The following is a 17,185-nucleotide window of genomic DNA, read 5'->3' as shown; positions in this document are numbered from 1 at the left end:
CCCAGAGGCAGGGAGCAGGCCCACCCCTGTGGTGGGATGAGACAGCAGTCTGGCAACTGATTGCCTTCAGGGGAGGGCATGCCTGCGCATCTGACCTCCCCCCACATTGATGTTTTCTAGCTTGCATAACTTGGAGGGTGGATTATTGCAGTGAAAGAATATGCAATGAGGGGCACATTGGAGGGAGAAGATGACAATGACTTCGTTTCAGGGCACGCTAAACTGACCACAAGTATGTTTCCTAGAGCTGCTGTAACAAATACCAAACAGGAGGCTTAAACCAACAGACATTTGTGTTCACATAGCGCTGGAGGCTGGAAGTCCAAAATGAGTGCCAGCATGCTCACGCTTCTCTGCAGCCTCCTGGCCAGTGGTTCTCACCCTTCCTCCTGCCACGACCCTTTCACACAGTTCCTCATGGTGTGGTGACCCCAACCCATAAAATTATTTTCATTGCTACTTTATAACTCATTTTGCTACTGTCATGAATTGGCCAACCCCTGTGAAAGGGTCACTTGACCCCCAAAGGAGTCTCCCAGCATTCCTGAGTTTGTGGGAGCAGGACTCCAGTGTCTTCCTCCATCAGATGGCTCTCTTCCTTTCTGTATGGGTCTCCTTTTTTTCCTTTTTTTTAATAAGGACATTTATACAGGATTAATATCCACCCTACTCAGGTGTGACCGCATGCTAACTTAGCTAATACCATTTCCAAAGACCCTATTTTAAGACAAGGTCACATTCACAGGTACTGGGGGCTAGGACTTCCCAACGTTTGTGGAAAAGTCCTTTATTTTTTAATTCCATTCTTCCATGAGCTCTTGGAAGGCCTTTTGTATTTTGGGGGGGACACAACTCTCCATCTCTCTGACTCTGGTCTCCTGCCCTTCAAGTCCTCCTTGGTTAATGATGCTAGAATGAATTATCTTGTGAAATACAGGTCAGTTCATGCCATTTTCCACTTCAACTTTTTTTGTTAGCTCATGTTAAATATAGAATAGTTCTATCACTTGATCTCTTTAACAAGAGACTTGAAGTTCAAGCAAGCTGTGTTGTAATCTTCCAACATAACAGAACCTACCATGCAATTTCTCACCTCCTCATCTTTGCTCAAGCTGTTCTTTCCATCTGGAATAGCCTCGCCATCTTTCCTGCTCTGGCCCCTAGTCAGTCAGCCTATAGACGACAATTTGCAAGCAATTCCTCCACACTGCTCCTGCCCATTCTCATTAGCATTTGTAACTATTTATTCAATATAGGTCCAGCAATTTATATGTCTTTTTCCTAGCAAAGAGTTCAGGTGTTGCTATAGGATGAGCATCAGCCATTTCTACCAGTCCCTCCCAGGAAAAAGTGGATGCTCTCTGCTCCCATAAAGATGGATAGCTTCAGAAACCCTATCTAGGGTCTATATGAGTCAGACAAGACTCAATGGCACTGGGTTTTATTTTGTTTTTTATTTTAATATTGCCTTGAAGTGATAGGTAGTGCAAATGGTTAACCACTTAATGAATAACTAGAAGATTGGAGGTTCAAACCCACACAGAGACTCCTCAATGATATGCATGTCAATCTTCAGAAAGGTCACAGCGTTGAATACTCTACTTGGGATATATGGGTACACCATGTGTTGGTATTGACTTGATGCCAACCAACAAGCAAATAACTCATTTGCTCCAACAGGCACCATCTATCAGGTGGCAAACTCTGTAAAGCTCGGAAATGTGCCTTATTTTTCTTCATTTCTTACCAGTTTCTAGTGCATGGCTTCCCACATTGCTCATTAAATAACACTGGCCCACACACATTTGGGGTCTTCAAATGTTAGGCTTGTTTCTGGGTGTAGTTGACCTGCTGATTTCAGAAAGGGTACCAGATGCCCCTTATCAACTCTCATTTTTGAAACACAGAACATATGCCATATATCACTCTCTACTCTGCTCACCCATAAAAAAAAATCTGTATATTTTAATGTTGTGCTAGCTAGCCTGAGATAGAGGAAGTACACACTGGCTTTGTTTAAAGTAGTTTGTGTTGAACTAAACATTTAGGTCAAGTTCTACTTCACATGATGTCCTTTCACCCAAAGATATATTTGAACAGTGCAAAGTACATGAACTTGGAATATTCCCCAAATGTCATTTCACCTTCACCAGGCAGTTCCCCTTTGTTATCTTAAAGGGAGCCAGAAATGAGTTACTGTACACTAACTAAGGACCCTTGATGGCAGAGTGGGTCATATATTTGACTGGTAACCACAAGGTCAGGCACTGGAGCCCACCAGCCACTCTGCAAGAGAAAGATAAGACTTTCTGCTCCCATAAAGATTTACAGCCTCAGACCCCCACAGGAGATGCTCTGTTCTACAGCATCACGATGAGTCAGACTGGTAGTGAATTTGGTACAATAAATAGAGGTTCACATGTTCTGAACCCCAAGATGGGCTTGTTAGTGTTCAAACTTCTTTATTACAATTAACATGTTCCAGTAAGATGGCATAACTTCCCTACCTGTGCACAAAAACTCTTAAAAGAAAAGTTAGAATTTTTCTTATAAAGAAGCTTTTAATTTTTATTTTAACATGAACTATCCATTGACATCTTCTTATTAAAATGTGTTCTGAAATGTTTACTGCATGCTTTGAAGAACACAAATTTAGATCTTCAAAATATTGATAAAAGTTGTTATGAAGTTTTACATTTTGACACTCTCTAAATTGCCCTCGACCATCCACATGTTTTTTCAATTTTCCTTTTTGTCTTCCACTCCTGTCTGCTGTCTCTGGCTTTGCAGCATCCAACTTATAGTCTCTGTATATACCGCACCGCTTCCCATCCCCCAAAGAAAAACTCCCTGCCCTCTAATCGATTCTAGCTCATAGCATAGAAAAAACTGCTCCTTTGGTCTTCCAAACCTTTAAATATTTTAAAGGTTGCAGAGGGACTTGTGGATTCGAACCACTGACCTTACAATTGGCAGTTCAATGTGTAACCGACTAGCGACTATGGGTCCATACATAGATTTCCTTGGAAGTCTCTTAATACCTAATTCTTTTTCAAGTATTTCTTACCTTTTTTTGGCCTTATCCTGTAATTTGTGGGTTTGGATGATCTCATATTAAAAACTAGGATGATAAGCAAATAAATTAGTATAACTTAATAGCAGAAAATATAATGGGGTACCAAGAAGCTAGAGCGGATGCCATCTATCCAATGCAATTTTCTGAATTGGTGCCCCAAGTAACCCCAGGAATAGACCTCAAAACCCAGACACAAGAAAAAAAAATCTATTGGGTTGTGTAATGAATAAGGAACTCTGGAGATGTAGTGGTTATGAGTTGGGCTGCTAATGATAAGATCAGAAGTTCAAACCACCCACCACTGCATGGGAGAGACATAGCTTTCTACTCCTATAAAGTGTGACAGTCTCAGAAACCCACAAGGGCAGTTCTATTCTGCCTTATGGGGTTGCCGCGAGTCAGCATCAATGGATGGCAGTGTGTGAGTTTGTGTGAATGCAATGAATGAAAGTCAAATTCACTGCCATCAAGTCGAAGCCAACTCATAGCAACCCTAGATAGGACAAGGCAGAACTTTCCCTGTGAGTTTCTGAGACTAACTCTCCCCAGGAGCAGAAAGCTCATCTTTCTCACACACGGCTGGCTGGTGGTTTCCAACAGTTGACCTTTGGTTTGGCTAGCGGTCCACCTCGTAGCCATGAGACCACTAAGGCTTCCAATGACTGAAAAGGAGAGAGGAAATAAAAAAAGGGATCGGGATTAGAACAGAAGGACCCTCAGGGACAGGCATGCATGAAAGAGAAGGCGTGGCCATGCTTCTGAATATGGCTAGTTGGAATGGGTCGTGGTTGGTGAAGAACAGGTGTTTGAAGAATAAAGATAAGGAAGAATGAAGAAGATGGGGTTATGGGTACTGTAAGATGTTCATATTGGAAAACAGAATCTGCCTGGCACAAACTCATGGATGCATATAATCCGGGCCTCTTAGGCACAGGCAAATTAGCAGAAAGCAAAAGAACAAAGCAGGCAAGCAATTGCCATGGAATTGATTCTTACCCATGGTGCCCTCAGGTGTGTCAGAGTAGATCTCTGCTTATTTGCATCCCTGCCCCTACTGCCCTGAAGTTGTCATCCAATCGACCATGCATCCCAACCTTTCAATCAGCAGCTTAGTGCATTCATTGTTTACATCACCGGGGAGACAAACCAGAGGGTAAAGTCTTTCATCAGCAGGAAATGATCATTCTGCCCACTTACAAAGCACATGGCTCCTCATGTACCTGGTCTTCTCTGTGCTTAGACACTGTTTCTGCTCGTCTATTGGCTGAAGCCATAGAGTGGGCCCTTAACTGATAGTCTGGCGAGGCACCAACGCGTGCTCCCATTCACGTTCAGAGTCGATATGATGGACAAGGGGCTGTTTTGATTAATGAGATTTCTTGAGCCCTTAATTATTCTTTTCATATATTAGACTGTTCCATCAACTTGTGCTTTCAGACACACACAGGAAAATGAACATGAAGAATACACTCTAACGAAATTTGGGGCCCTCCTTTTGATGTTGCCCTCACTGGTCTGTCAGTCCATCCTGCTACGGAGGCTTGTGTGTTGCTGTGATGCTGGAAGTTGTGTCGCTATAGGTTGAATCCTACTCAATGGTATCTAAGAGCAACCGCAACTCCCCCCACCCCACTTTGGTTGCTCATATGCACACACGCATTTATTATGTTTATTCCTGAACTCTAAGCTCTTCTCTCCTGTGCTTTGCATGTGCCCTATGTCTCTCTGTCCCTGCTTGGTCATCAGCCCAGGTCAAGTCCCAGCATCTGAGAGCCAAAGGACTGTTACAGGTGGAAAAACCCAGAGCTGCCTGCTTCAATTCTCAGCTAGCCACTTTCGATGAGGCCACTGGCCTCCTCCTCTAGCCTGTGCACAGAGAAAATGCCAGGCAAACGTAAGCTCATTATGTCTAGTCAGGGCTCTGTTGGGCCCACTCACCAACTAACTAAACTCACTGCTGTGTTAGTCCGGGTAGATTAGAGAAACAAATCCATAGAAACTCAGATGTGTAGAAGAGAGAGGTTTATATACAAGAGCAATTGCATATTGAGGAAACATCCCAGCCCAGTCCAGATCAAGTCCATAAGTCCAATAGTAGCCCATATGTCTGATACCAATCTCTAAAGTCCTCTTCTGACTCATGAAACACATGCAATGACACCGAATTCAGGACAATCACAGGCCAGTGGGTAGAAAGTCTTTGGATCCAGTGGCGTTGTAAGCATCTCAGCACTGGCAGGGGTCTCATGTGGCTCCTTCTATTCCCAGGACTGCATCAGGGTAGGTCCATGTGGCTTCTCCTGAGAATCATGGGAAATCCTGTATTTCTTCCTTGGAAGCGGGAGACACATCGCTCTCTCTGCTGACTCCTTGGTGGATGCTCTACTGACAAGACACGTGGAACTATGCTAGTGCCATGACCTGGAGAAGCCATGTGGAGACCCCTGCCCGTTGCTGAGATGCTTCTACTGCTGCTGCATTCAGAAGACTTCCAACCCACTGGCCTGTGCTCTTTCTGCATTCAGAGTCATTGCATGTGTTTCGCGAGTCTGAAGAGGACTTTATAGATTGCTATCAGACATATGGGTTAACATTGGACTTATGGACTTGATATGGACTAAGTTGAGATGCTTTCTTTTTTTCTAATCATTTTATTAGGGGCTCATACAACTCTTATCACAATCCATACATACCTCAATTGTGTAAAGTGCATTTGTACGTTCATTGCCCTCATCATTCTCAAAACATTTCCTCTCCACTTAAGCCCCCGGCATTAGGTGCTCATTTTCCCCTCCCTTCCCGCTCTCCCCTCCCTCATGAGCCCTTGATAATTTATAAATTATTATTTTGTCATATCTTGCCCTGTCTGACGTCTCCCTTCACCCACTTTTCTGTTGTCTGTCCCCCAAGGAGGAGATGCTTTCTTAATGTACAATTACCCTTTATATAAAACTCTCATACACATATGAGTTTCTATGGATTTGTTTCTTGGATTCATACCTTGTACATTCCAAGTTTTAATGATTACTTGATGTTAGAAGCTGTTTCTTCCCATTTCGAGTCATGCTTCATCGGCAAATGAAGGTCTCTGATGCTTTACTCCTGCAGGCATCATTCCATCTACGTCATTATGATCGCCTCTGCTTTGAGTGCCGTGTAGTGTGTTTCAACTCGCAGTAACACCCTCGGTGGTTAAGCTTGAGGCCATTGTTGCAGTGCTCTGTCAAGCCCTCTCGGTCAGGGTCTTCCTCTTTTTCGCTGAACCTCTGCTTCAGCGTTCAGTGATATTGTGTTCATTCTGTTGCTCAAATGTCATGATCAACTGTTACAGTATTTCCCATTACCCTTCACAGATGCTCGGTATCCGCTATTGGCTTCGCTTATGTGATGATGGGAGAATCACTGATTGTACACAGTGGTGCTTTCCCATCAAATGGGACCACCTAGATCACGTTCATAATGTGTTTCCAGACTCTTCATAAGCAAATGGCAGAATAAGACTGTTTCGTATGTTCTTTCATTATACTAAAATGAAAACCGCTTTCATTATGCCTTGAAGAGGAACCATTTAGTTTCCTACAGAAAACGGAATATTTGAAAGGCAGTGGGCAGAGAGCTCAGTGCTGTACAATTGCATCCGTCGTCCGTAGGAGGTTGGGAGCAGTCAGCTGGTGGGAGGAAGAGGGGCAGCGTTGGAGACAGGAAGATTGGACAGGATGAACCCTTTCCACCCCCATGTTGCTCACCCCTAGCTCACAGCCTGATGAAGCATCTACATTTGGCACAATATATTTAAGATTCACTCAAGACGATGGCAGACCATCCAAGCACAGAACTATGGTGTTTGAACAGGAAATGTTAGACCTGCCAAACTAGCCAGGGTGGATCTAAAAAAAAAAAATCCCTCCCCTGAACCTGTTGTAACCTTCCCTGTTGTAAAGCCCTCGCAAGTATTCTGCCCTGCCACCACTTCTGCTTCACTAGACTGGCTTCTTCTTGTTTAGAACACTTGCATGATAGTGTGCTAAGTTGGCAAGGGGTGTTAGAGATCATTTTCAGAAAGAGATATACTCAGCACTGCCCCGGGAATGAAAAATCAGTGTACCATAGCCCATCCTCCAGGATAAAGTGTAGGCATCTGTTTTGCAGCCCCTCCAGGACAAAACGGATGTAGATCAAGCTGTGTGTGGTAAAAAAATGTGAAACAAAACATTTGTCATTTAACCATTTTTAGATGGACATTAATTACATTTGCCATGTTGTGCAACTATCACCGCTTATCCATTCCAAATGTTTGCATCCCTTGACCAGAAACGCAATTCCCTTACACAATAACTCCTTAGCTCCCCTATCCCTGGTAACCAATAGTAATAAGCATTTTTGTTTCTCTGTGTTTTCCTAGTTTTAGTATTTCATATCTGTGTGATCAAATAGTATTTGTCCTTGTGTGTTGGACTTTTATTTTTGCTCAGCATATTTTTCCAGATGCATCCATGTTGCGCCATGTCTCAGGGCTTCGTTTTCCTTCATGACTAATATTCATTCCACTCTATGCATCTAATAGTGTTAAATCCACCCATCGGGTGACAGACACTTTTATTTCACATTTTGGCTAGGGTAAGTAGTCCGGCAATGAGCATGGAGATCTGTTTGAGCTTCTGTTTTCAAGTCTCTTGGGTGTAGTCATATGATTAGGGGTGAAATTGCTGGTTCCTATGGCAATTCTATGTTTAATGTTGGAGGTATTGCCCAACTTTTCACAGTGGCTGAGTCACCATACTGCCCAACCAGCAGTGCATAAGGAGTCCAGTTTCTTCACATTGATGTCAGGTCTGGTTATTAGCCATCCTAATGGGTAGGAAGGAACCCTGGTGGCATAGTGGGCTATGGGTTGGACTGTTAACCACGAGGTCAGTAGTTTGAACACACAAAGCACTTCCTCAGGAGACAGATAAAGTGATCTCTGAAAACTTACAGCCTTGAAGCCCCCGGGAGCAGTTCTACTCTGTCCTGTAGGGTTGCAATGAGTCAGAATTGACTCGATGGCAGTTGGTTTGGTTTTATGTAATGAGTTTTGCTACGTTTGTCCTTAATGATGTCGAGCATCTTTTCATGGGCTCAATTTGTCTTTCTCAGAGATGGCTTCTGTTGTTGTTCGATGCCATCTAGTTAGTTCCAACTCATCGCAACCCCATAATCAACAGCACAAACCACTGGCCTCTTCACACTCATCACGAGGGCTGCATCCACCCATCCTGCTGAGGGTCTTCCTCTTTGTAGCGAACCCACTACTTTACTAAGCATGATGTCTTTTTCCAGGGACTGGTCCCTCCTGACAACATATGCCAAATGCATGAGGCAAAGATGCTTAATGGTACATCATAAGCACACTCCTAACTCAGAATGAGGCTTCAGACTCAGGTGGTGTAATGATCCTCATGGTTGGACAGGAGCTGTACTGCAGATGTTCTCATGAAAGAGTAAAAAGTCACCTGAGTAGACTGGCTTAAATAAAATCAATTTTGATGTGTGACTTGAGATAGATTCTCTGTTCTAGGCCTGTGTTGATCCTTAACTCTATCAAAAAATAATTTCAAGAGCTATAGCAATTGGCCTCCATTCTCTTCTTTACGGCTCCTACCAATGTGAGGATTTATATTTGCTTATTTTACAGATCCAGCTATCAAGCAAGAATTGAGACCCAGAAATCAACGCATCAGAGAAGAGGCCTTACTTAAAACTGGACATTGTGCCGACATTGGCCAGGGACAGAATGGGCTTCCCTGTCCCTAGAATCACCTCACCTGGTTTCTCCATGGGCCTGTTTCATGAGCATTTGCTTGCTTAGCTCATTGCAGTTACTCACAAAATAAACCACATTCCTTATGCGCTGCCTAGACCATTTGTGATCGATGACTCCATGGCTTGAATCCCTAAGGGTACAGTTTTATCCTGTGATTTTGCCTTCAGATTCTAGGCTGCTTTGGGGCAAAGACTTCAGTTTTATATCTTGTCTTCTGTAAACTTGTATGAGACCACTTAGCTGTGATTCTCTCCCTATTCTCTTCTGGGAGAGCTGGTGGGTGTACTGGGTTATGTGTTGGGCTGCCAACTGCCTGGTGAGAGGTTTGAAATAACCAGCTATCCGAGGGAGAGAAATGAGACTTTTGATTCCTGTAAAGAGTTACGGTTCTAGAAACCCACAGGGGCAGGTCTACCTTGTCCTTCAGGGTTGCGATGAGTTGGAATTGACTCAATGGCAGTGAGTTTGGGTTTTGTGGGGGGAACCCTATTACACACACACATATTGAATGATACAGGAAGGCATCAAGAGAAGATGAAAAAAATACATAAGAGTCACTGTATCAAAAAGAACAGGCCAACATCCCACCATTTCAGGAGGTAGCCAATGAGCAAGATACAATGATGCTGAAGGCAGACGTCTAACTGCACTGAATGCATTAGCCAAAAACAAGGCTCCAGGAATTGATGGAATATCCATTGAAATGTTTCGGAAAGCTGAAGCCGCACTGGAAGACAGCTACCTGGCCAACTGACTAGAAGAGATCCATATTTATGCCCATTCCAAAGAAAGGTGACCCAAGAGAATGCTCAAACCACAGAACAATATTGTACACAAGTAAAATTTTGCTTAAGATCACCCAACAACAGATGCAACAGTGCATTGGTGGGGAACTGCCAGAAGTTCAGGCTGGATTCAAAGAGGACGTGGAACAAGGGATATCTTTGCTGGTGTCAGAGGGATCTTGGCTCAAAGCAGAGAACGCCAGAAAGATGTTCATTTGTGTTTCACTGACTAAGCAAAGACATTGGACTGTGTGGCTCATAATAAACTGTGGTAACCTTGAGAAGAATGAGAATTCCAGAACACTCTATTGTGCTCACGAGGAACTTGCACAAGGATCAAGAAGCAAGTGTGCGGACAGAACAAGGGGATACTGTGTGGTTTAAAATCAAGAAAGGTGTTGTATCTTCTCATCATACTTGTTCAATCTATTGCTGAGCAAATCACCAGAGAAGCTGAATTACATGAAGAAGATGAGGCATCAGGATCAGAGAAAGGCTTATTAACAGCCTGCTGCATGCAGATGATACAACCTTGCTCCCTGACAGTGAGGAGGATTTGAAGGACTTGCTGATGAAGATCAAGGATTGCAGCCTTCAGTATGGATTACAGCTCAATGTAAGGACATTCATTGTCAAGGATTTTGTCTTACTTGCATCCACAATCAATGCTCATGGAAGCAGCATTCAAGAGAACAAAGGATACATTACATTAGGTAAATCTACTACATAAGACCTCGAGAATTGAAGAGCAAAGATGTTACTTTGAGGACTAAGGTGTGCCTGAACCAAGCCATGGTATTCTTCATTGCACCATATGCATGTGAAAGTTGGGCGTTGAATCAGAAAGACCATAGAGCAGTGGTTCTCAACCTGCCTAATGCCACCACCCATTAATGCAGTTCCTCATGTTGTGGTGACCCCCCAATCATAAAATTATTTTTGTTGCTATTTCATAACTGTAATTTTGCTACTGTTATGAATCGTGAAAAGGTTGAGAACCGCTGCCATAGAAGAATGAATGCATTTGAATCACGGTGTTGGAGAAGAATATTGAAAATACCAAGAACTGCTAAAAGGGCAAATCGATCTGTACTGGAAGAAGTACGGCTAGCGTGTGCTCCTTCGAGGCAGGATGGCGAGACTTTGTCTTACATACTTTAGACATATTGTTTGGAGAGACCAGTCTCCCTGGAGAAGGACATCATATTCGGTCAAGTGGAAAGGTGGCAAAGAAGAGGTTGCCCCTTGACGGGATAGACTGACCTGGTGGCTGCATCAATGGGCTCAGGCACAAGAACAATCATGAGGTTGGTGCAGGGCTGTGCAGTGTTTGGCTGTCTTGTACATAGGGTCGCTGTGGGTTGTAACTAATTCAATGGCACCTAACAGCATTATGTGCAGAGAGGAGCTCTTGGCCCATTGCCCTCCCCACAGGCTGCCAGAGCCAAGATGAATTGGTTTGTGTAATGAATGACTGAGATGTGCCTTCCCCCAATGAATGGTTGCTAAGCCCCCTGTGACCTCTGGCAGGCAGGAACTCTCATCTGATGCTTCTGTGGGTGAGCTCAAGCGATGATCGGTCTCCTTGTCCCCCTGAGATGGTCTTGAGTCTGAACTTAAGTTTATGTAACAGGATATAAGGGAAATTATGTGCATTCTTGGGTGAAAATTCAGAGGAGGCCTGGTTTACCAACTTGCTGGAGCCTCTCTTCATATGGAGCTTTCTCTAGATCACGAGGCTGGGACCAGCCCAGACCATTCCTCAAAGCCACGGGAAGCCCATTTCAGGGGCAACGGGTTTCTTCCCATTTCTGACTGTTCTGAGGGCAAATGTGAGAAGGTAGCTGAGGAGTTCAAACAACAAAGTCCCAACATGTAAAAGTCTTACAAGGCACCTCTTCTTGTTGTCTTCTACTGCTGCTGCTGCTGCTACTGACTGCCAACGAGTCCATGCTGGCTCATAGTGACCCGGGAGGACAGGGTAGAATTGCCCCTGGTAGTTGCTGAGACCCTAACTCTTGACAGAGGGTCCAAAGCCCCATGTTTCTTCTCTAGAGGATCAGGCTGGTGGTTTCAAACTGCTGACCTTTGGGATCTCAGCCCAACACAGAGTTCTAGAAACAACAGAAAAAAAATCAAAGAAGTCTGACTGCTTTTAATATTTCCAATAAAAAGTAGTATTTGTAGCAAATGAAAGAACTTTATTCAATCTCCTAGAAAACAGCTGGTAGATGGAAAAAAGAAATAAAAAAGGAAGGTGGTGATTCATTTTCCAAGTGCCTCACCTTATAAAATGTCAGTGTGATCCTCTTTAATGTTCCAGTGAAGGGGGGCTCAGTGTTTCGCATGAAGCTGAGAACATCATATTCCTGAGCGTGCCAAGTTGTGAGCCAGGCTCAGCATTCTCAACCCCTGCTGTGTATTTTGGGGATTAACCATGATAGATTCATGGGGGAGATTTCAAATGGGCAGAACTTTTTAATTGATTAAAAAAAAGGTTTCACCTCCTTTTTTGACTGGCTTTTTTTGTTCCTCTGGTACCTTCACCCGAATGGTGAGCTATTCCCCTCCACCCTCCTTTTAGAGAAAGGGGTTAAGAAAATGATGTTGACGAGAGTAAGGCTGGTCAATACTTTTAAACATCACTAAAGAATTCACGAGGGTGTCCGTCCATAGTTGTGCTGTGAGCTGGATTTGCTCTCAACACTAATAAAACAAAACAAAAACCCATTATTAGGGTTTGGTAGTGGGGCGGCAGGTGGACATTGGGCTCATAGTTGATTCTGGCTCATAGTGAAATGATATAGGGTTTCTGAGGCTGTAAATCTTTATTGGGGCAGACAGCCTCCTGTTTCTCCCTCAGAGTGAATGGTGGGTTTGAACTGTCGACCTTATGATTAGCAGTCCATCACTTACCAGGGTTTTTAATCATTTATACAGCCATAGTTTGCCTCATAATCATGGCTGTTCAAAATGTGCACCATGTAACAGTTAAAACTGAACCTAAACAGTTGCAGTCACGTGGACTCTTGGCGACTTCGTGGGATTCAGAGGAGGACTATGTTCCACAGGGCTTATGGTGCCTGGGGTTCTTTTTTCTTTTGGTTAGTGGATCTCTATAATTTTCTCCCGGGTACCTCAGGGTAGACTCAAACCACCTACCTTTCCACTAGCAGCTGAGCAAGTGAACGGTTCACATGGGACGGGGCAGTTAATAACTAGCAGTGGGCCTTTCCTCATCCTAAGTAAAAGACAATGAAGACCCAACCCAACCCCCAGAAACCCCGCAGAATAAGCAAGACAAGTAACCCCTGAGACTAGCTAGTCGTCAAGGCTGGCAACCAAGAAAGAAAAAGAAACCAGAGGATAGCCAACCTTTTTTTTTTCTTTTCTTTTTTTAATTAGAGTAGATTATACTTCCAAACTGGATACACTAGAAATTGGCAATGCAACATAAGATGCAAAGGGATATACCAGTTACTGTCAAAATGACCCTGTACAGCCTTGTAATGCAAAAAGCTTTATACAATACAAATTTTCAGTAATGTACACAAACCTTGACAGCATGATCATCTGAACGTCACGTGAGGCATTAAAAAAGGGCAGGAGAGAAAGTGCGGAGAGCTCTAACTGCACTACACTAGGGGACAAGCTAGCTTTCATGGACCAATGCATAGTGGCAACAGAATTGGAGTTAGTCGGTAGGTGAATTGCTCAAAGACGTTAGTGTTTTACACGGAAAGGATATCTATGGAATACATCCTTCCCTGAGTATCAAACTGCAAACCAAGTTCAGGGGCACATATTCATCTAGATGGAGTCTGAAAAATGCAGGATATTTTTTATTAATAACAATAACAATAATAATAATATAAAAAGTCAAACAAACTCCAAACACCTTTTCTCACTCAGAAATTTTTTTATAATTTACCAGAAAGATCGATGACTCTTTCCAAAGTGCTAGAAAAGTCGCCCAATTACATTAAGCATGACAAAGTCATTCAAATACAAGTTCGGTGGCGAGCAGTGAAATGCATGGCATTTGAGCAGTAAACGTCTCCTCCCATTGCCCCTTCTTCTTCTAGAACCCCCCTATTGCACACGTGGCACACTGTGAAACCCACAAGCCTGGTTGCCAGGGCCACCCACGCAGGTTTTCAACCTGCTGGTGCTAAGCACACCTCCTCCAGGGGCGTCCCGGAGGACCACTGCCTGCCATCACTGACCTTGCCATTTTGAAAGCACATCATTAGCCGAGTGGCACATTCTCCATTAGATGGGGACAAAGACACTGCTTTTTTTTTAAAAAAAGGAAAAAGAAAAACCCAGCCTACCCGCAGGTCCAGTATTCTTGGAGTGTTCATCCATAACTGTCTCTAGTGTCTGAGACACTGGCAGGGCGCAGTTGAATGGGGCTTCCAACGTGGCCCAGGACCAACGTCTCTGCGGGGAGGCGTGACCGTAGGGGTGGAGGTTGCCTGCCCTAGCTGGCTCAGTCTCCCGCCCCACCCCACCCCACCCCAGGAAGCTCCTTAGTGTAAACAGGTTTGCCAGGGCACCCAGCAGTCGCCCCCCGGAGGCTGGGTGACTGGCAGAGGGAGTTTCGCACACCTGCCAGGTCTGGGGAACGGAGTTGGGTGCAGATGAGAGGAGACCCAGGGCTGGACACACAGCACAGTCTCTGGCTTTTGGGGGGAGCTGTACTAATTCAGAAGGGTTTTCTGTGATGCAAACTGACCAGAGGAAGAAAATGAGGGATACCTTTCTTTCCCCCTGGTAGAACAGACAAAACCAAACCAAACCACATCCCGATGCTTGGACAGCACAGGAGGGCACACAGCAACACAGTAAGAACGCATCCCTCCAGCACACTAGTTCTTCAAGAGATAAATATATAAACGTCTATACTCCAAACTGCCCATCATTAGACAAAGCATGTTTTTCCTCCTGTTTCATACTGGAGACTCTCGTCTTAAAAATACAATGGCAATGAATGTGTTCCGCCCGAGATTCCCTTGCCTTAATCTTTTCTTTTTAAACCACCCAGTGCCTTGGCAAAGGGTCAAGCAACCGATCCCAATCTGCTTCCTGCTGCAATAAAGTGCTGCACATAACTTGCCATTTTAATGACCATAAAAATAAGAGCTTTGACAAAGTACAGTTACTCTCCTAGCAGCTTCCATTGACCAGGCGAGAACAAAATGACATACAGAAGCAGAGATAACAGGAAGGACAGCACGTCGCCAGAGGGTCTGCAGAAACAGTGGACACTTCTGGGGGGAGAGGGGGGGCCCCGTGAACTGAACCATAAGAGTAAAGAGCACCTTTTTTGTTGTGTCAAAGAGGTCGTGACTAGATTTTCAAACATAGAGTCTACTGGGTCCATATAAAAGGTACATTTTTCTTCCTTTTATTTTCCTTTTTTTTTTTTGCAGATGAGAAACAAAAATTAGTGCAAGACCAAAGCACTGTGCAAACTGCCGTTTCTTTTTTTTTTTAGTCTGAGCATTTATACCCAGATTTATCCAACACCCTACCCCCCCGCCCGCCCCCACCCGGTTTGTTTGTTTTTAATCTCCTTGGCTGGATTTTTCAACCCTAAAATGTTTCACTCATAGTTTTCCCCCCTTCCTGCAAACAAATGGTAGTCACTGAATGAATACATCATACATATATATATATAAAATCTGCCCTTAAAAAACGATGTGTGTAACTGTACACATTGCCTACATGTGGATGCACACACCTCTGACATTTGGTGACATGGGCTGCAGTGCTGCGAGATCTGCCCAAGATGGGTCGCTTGATTCCTGTCTTCTTCTGAAGCAGAGCCGGCTGGGCCCAGGGTGGCCGGCGCTCTGGGGTAAATTTCCAGCAGCACTGTAGCCGTCTACTGAGCCTTCGCCAACTACGCCCGGGCCTGGGCTCTCTGCAGCAGCACGGCCAGAGGGGGAGGCCTCGGAAGAGCTCCGGGAGGAGACCCGAGTGGAGGAACACACCCAGGGGGGCAAAGCACGCTCATCGCTATGTCAGGGAAGCCAGGACCACCGCTATCCCGGGACGTCTGCCTCAGGGCCTTGCTCTTCCGACATCCACAGATACCCTCGTGCCCCACTCACTCAACAGAAAACCCAAAGCACCGGCAGGTAAACCTCCCAAGTGCTGACTGCTATTAAGGACACTCTGTGAGGGCTGAAGCAGACACCATTCCTTTGCCAGGGCAGAAGGGAGGAAGGGGTGAGAACGGGAGGCAGGTAGCTGGGAGGCATGCCTCTGAAGGTAGAAATAGGCAGTAGGTCACCTCTCTGGAGATTGAATAAAGCAGCTTTCATGTCAATGCAATAGTATAACACACCGAACCAATTCTCTATTCCTTACTAAAGATATACAGTACACATGGTTCAGACCCGGAGGGGGTCTGCGAGTTTTGCAGCAACATACACCTGCTGGGGTTGTTTTTAAGTTTTATGGTTTTTTTTGTTTTGTTTTATGTTCTTGTTTGTCTCTTTGTTTTTGGTACCGAGCCCAGCTGCCCTCAGACAGTCTCTGCTCTTTCTCTTAGTCCCAGGTAGGCGAGGAAGGAGTGCTTGGGTGAAGGGATGCTGGGAGGTGCAGTCTGAGGTCGGGGAGGGTGGAATGTGAGATCCAAGTGGTTCTTGGGGAATAACATGGTCAAGGGAATGAGATGGGCAAAATCCGAGTTCCGATACTTGTCAAAGCGCAAAGGGGAGCCGTTGAAGGCCAGAGCCTTGAGTGCCAGGTTGGGCTCTGAGCTGCTCCCGTGGGCGGCCGACAGGGCCACGGTCTGCAGAGCCTGGGAGGCGGACATGACCGACAGGGGCGACAAGAGATTCCGGGAGCCCCCCACGACGAGCAGCGGGGCCCCGGGGCCGGCGGCCTCTCTGGGCGCCGGGCCCTGGCCCTTCTTGTCCTCCTCGGGGCAGTCCCCACTCTGGTGCTTCTTGACGTGGCGGCTGAAGACGAAAGGGTGTGTGGTCTTGAATGGGCACTCTTCGCAGCTGAAGGTCTGGCGCGGGGCGTGCTTCAGCTTCTTGTGCAGGTTGAGATTGTCCTTGCGCTTGCAGCTGTAGCTGCACTGGTCACAGTGGAAGGGCCGCTCGCCGGTGTGGACGCGCACGTGCTCGATGAGCTTGTTGGCCGTCTTGGACAAGTAGCCGCACTGCTCGCACTTGTAGTGGTTGCCAAGGCGGTGCTCTCGGGTGTGCGTCTCCAGCTCCAGCTGGTTGGCCTTGACCGTCTGGCAGATGCGGCACTTATACTCCATCTTGTAGTGGGTCTTGAGGTGGCACTCCATGGCGGCGGGGCGGTTGGTGGAATAAATGCAGAATGGGCACCTGCCGGGGGGAGGAAGCAACGGACGGGAGGTTCAGCCGGGGAGGGTCGGCGGCTGGGGGGGCGGAAGGGGCTGCTCCCCGTCCTCACCAGCCTCCCCCACGACCCACCCTCCGGACTCCGAGGCCTGGTCTGCCCAGCCCAGCCCTGTGGCCTCCCAGGAGCTGA

The 17,185-nt window shown here is 45.6% G+C and overlaps 1 protein-coding gene and 1 long non-coding RNA gene across 3 annotated transcripts in view; one reads left to right on the top strand and one right to left on the bottom strand.

Annotated features, from left to right (window-relative positions):
* The window catches only part of LOC123522348, a 24,711-nt gene extending 15,738 nt beyond the window's left edge, over nt 1-8,973 (top strand). For both annotated transcript variants that reach the window (XR_006680618.1, XR_006680617.1), the window contains exon 2: nt 8,751-8,973. This is a non-coding gene — a long non-coding RNA (uncharacterized LOC123522348). The remainder of the gene's footprint in view (nt 1-8,750) is intronic.
* Nucleotides 8,974-15,225: 6,252 nt separating this feature from the next.
* Nucleotides 15,226-17,185, bottom strand: part of ZNF827 (zinc finger protein 827) — a 190,477-nt gene continuing 188,517 nt past the window's right edge. The window contains exon 14 of the mRNA XM_030887204.2: nt 15,226-17,019. Coding sequence (XP_030743064.1) covers nt 16,200-17,019 — 820 coding nt within the window. The 3' untranslated portion in view covers nt 15,226-16,199. The remainder of the gene's footprint in view (nt 17,020-17,185) is intronic.

Source organism: Echinops telfairi, unplaced genomic scaffold (assembly GCF_000313985.2).
Source record: "Echinops telfairi isolate 266 unplaced genomic scaffold, ASM31398v2 ScPeMD7_5868;HRSCAF=6743_1, whole genome shotgun sequence".
Taxonomy (NCBI): domain Eukaryota; kingdom Metazoa; phylum Chordata; class Mammalia; order Afrosoricida; family Tenrecidae; genus Echinops; species Echinops telfairi.
Note: the sequence above shows the minus strand (reverse complement) of the source record. Positions and strands in the feature narration are given on the sequence as shown.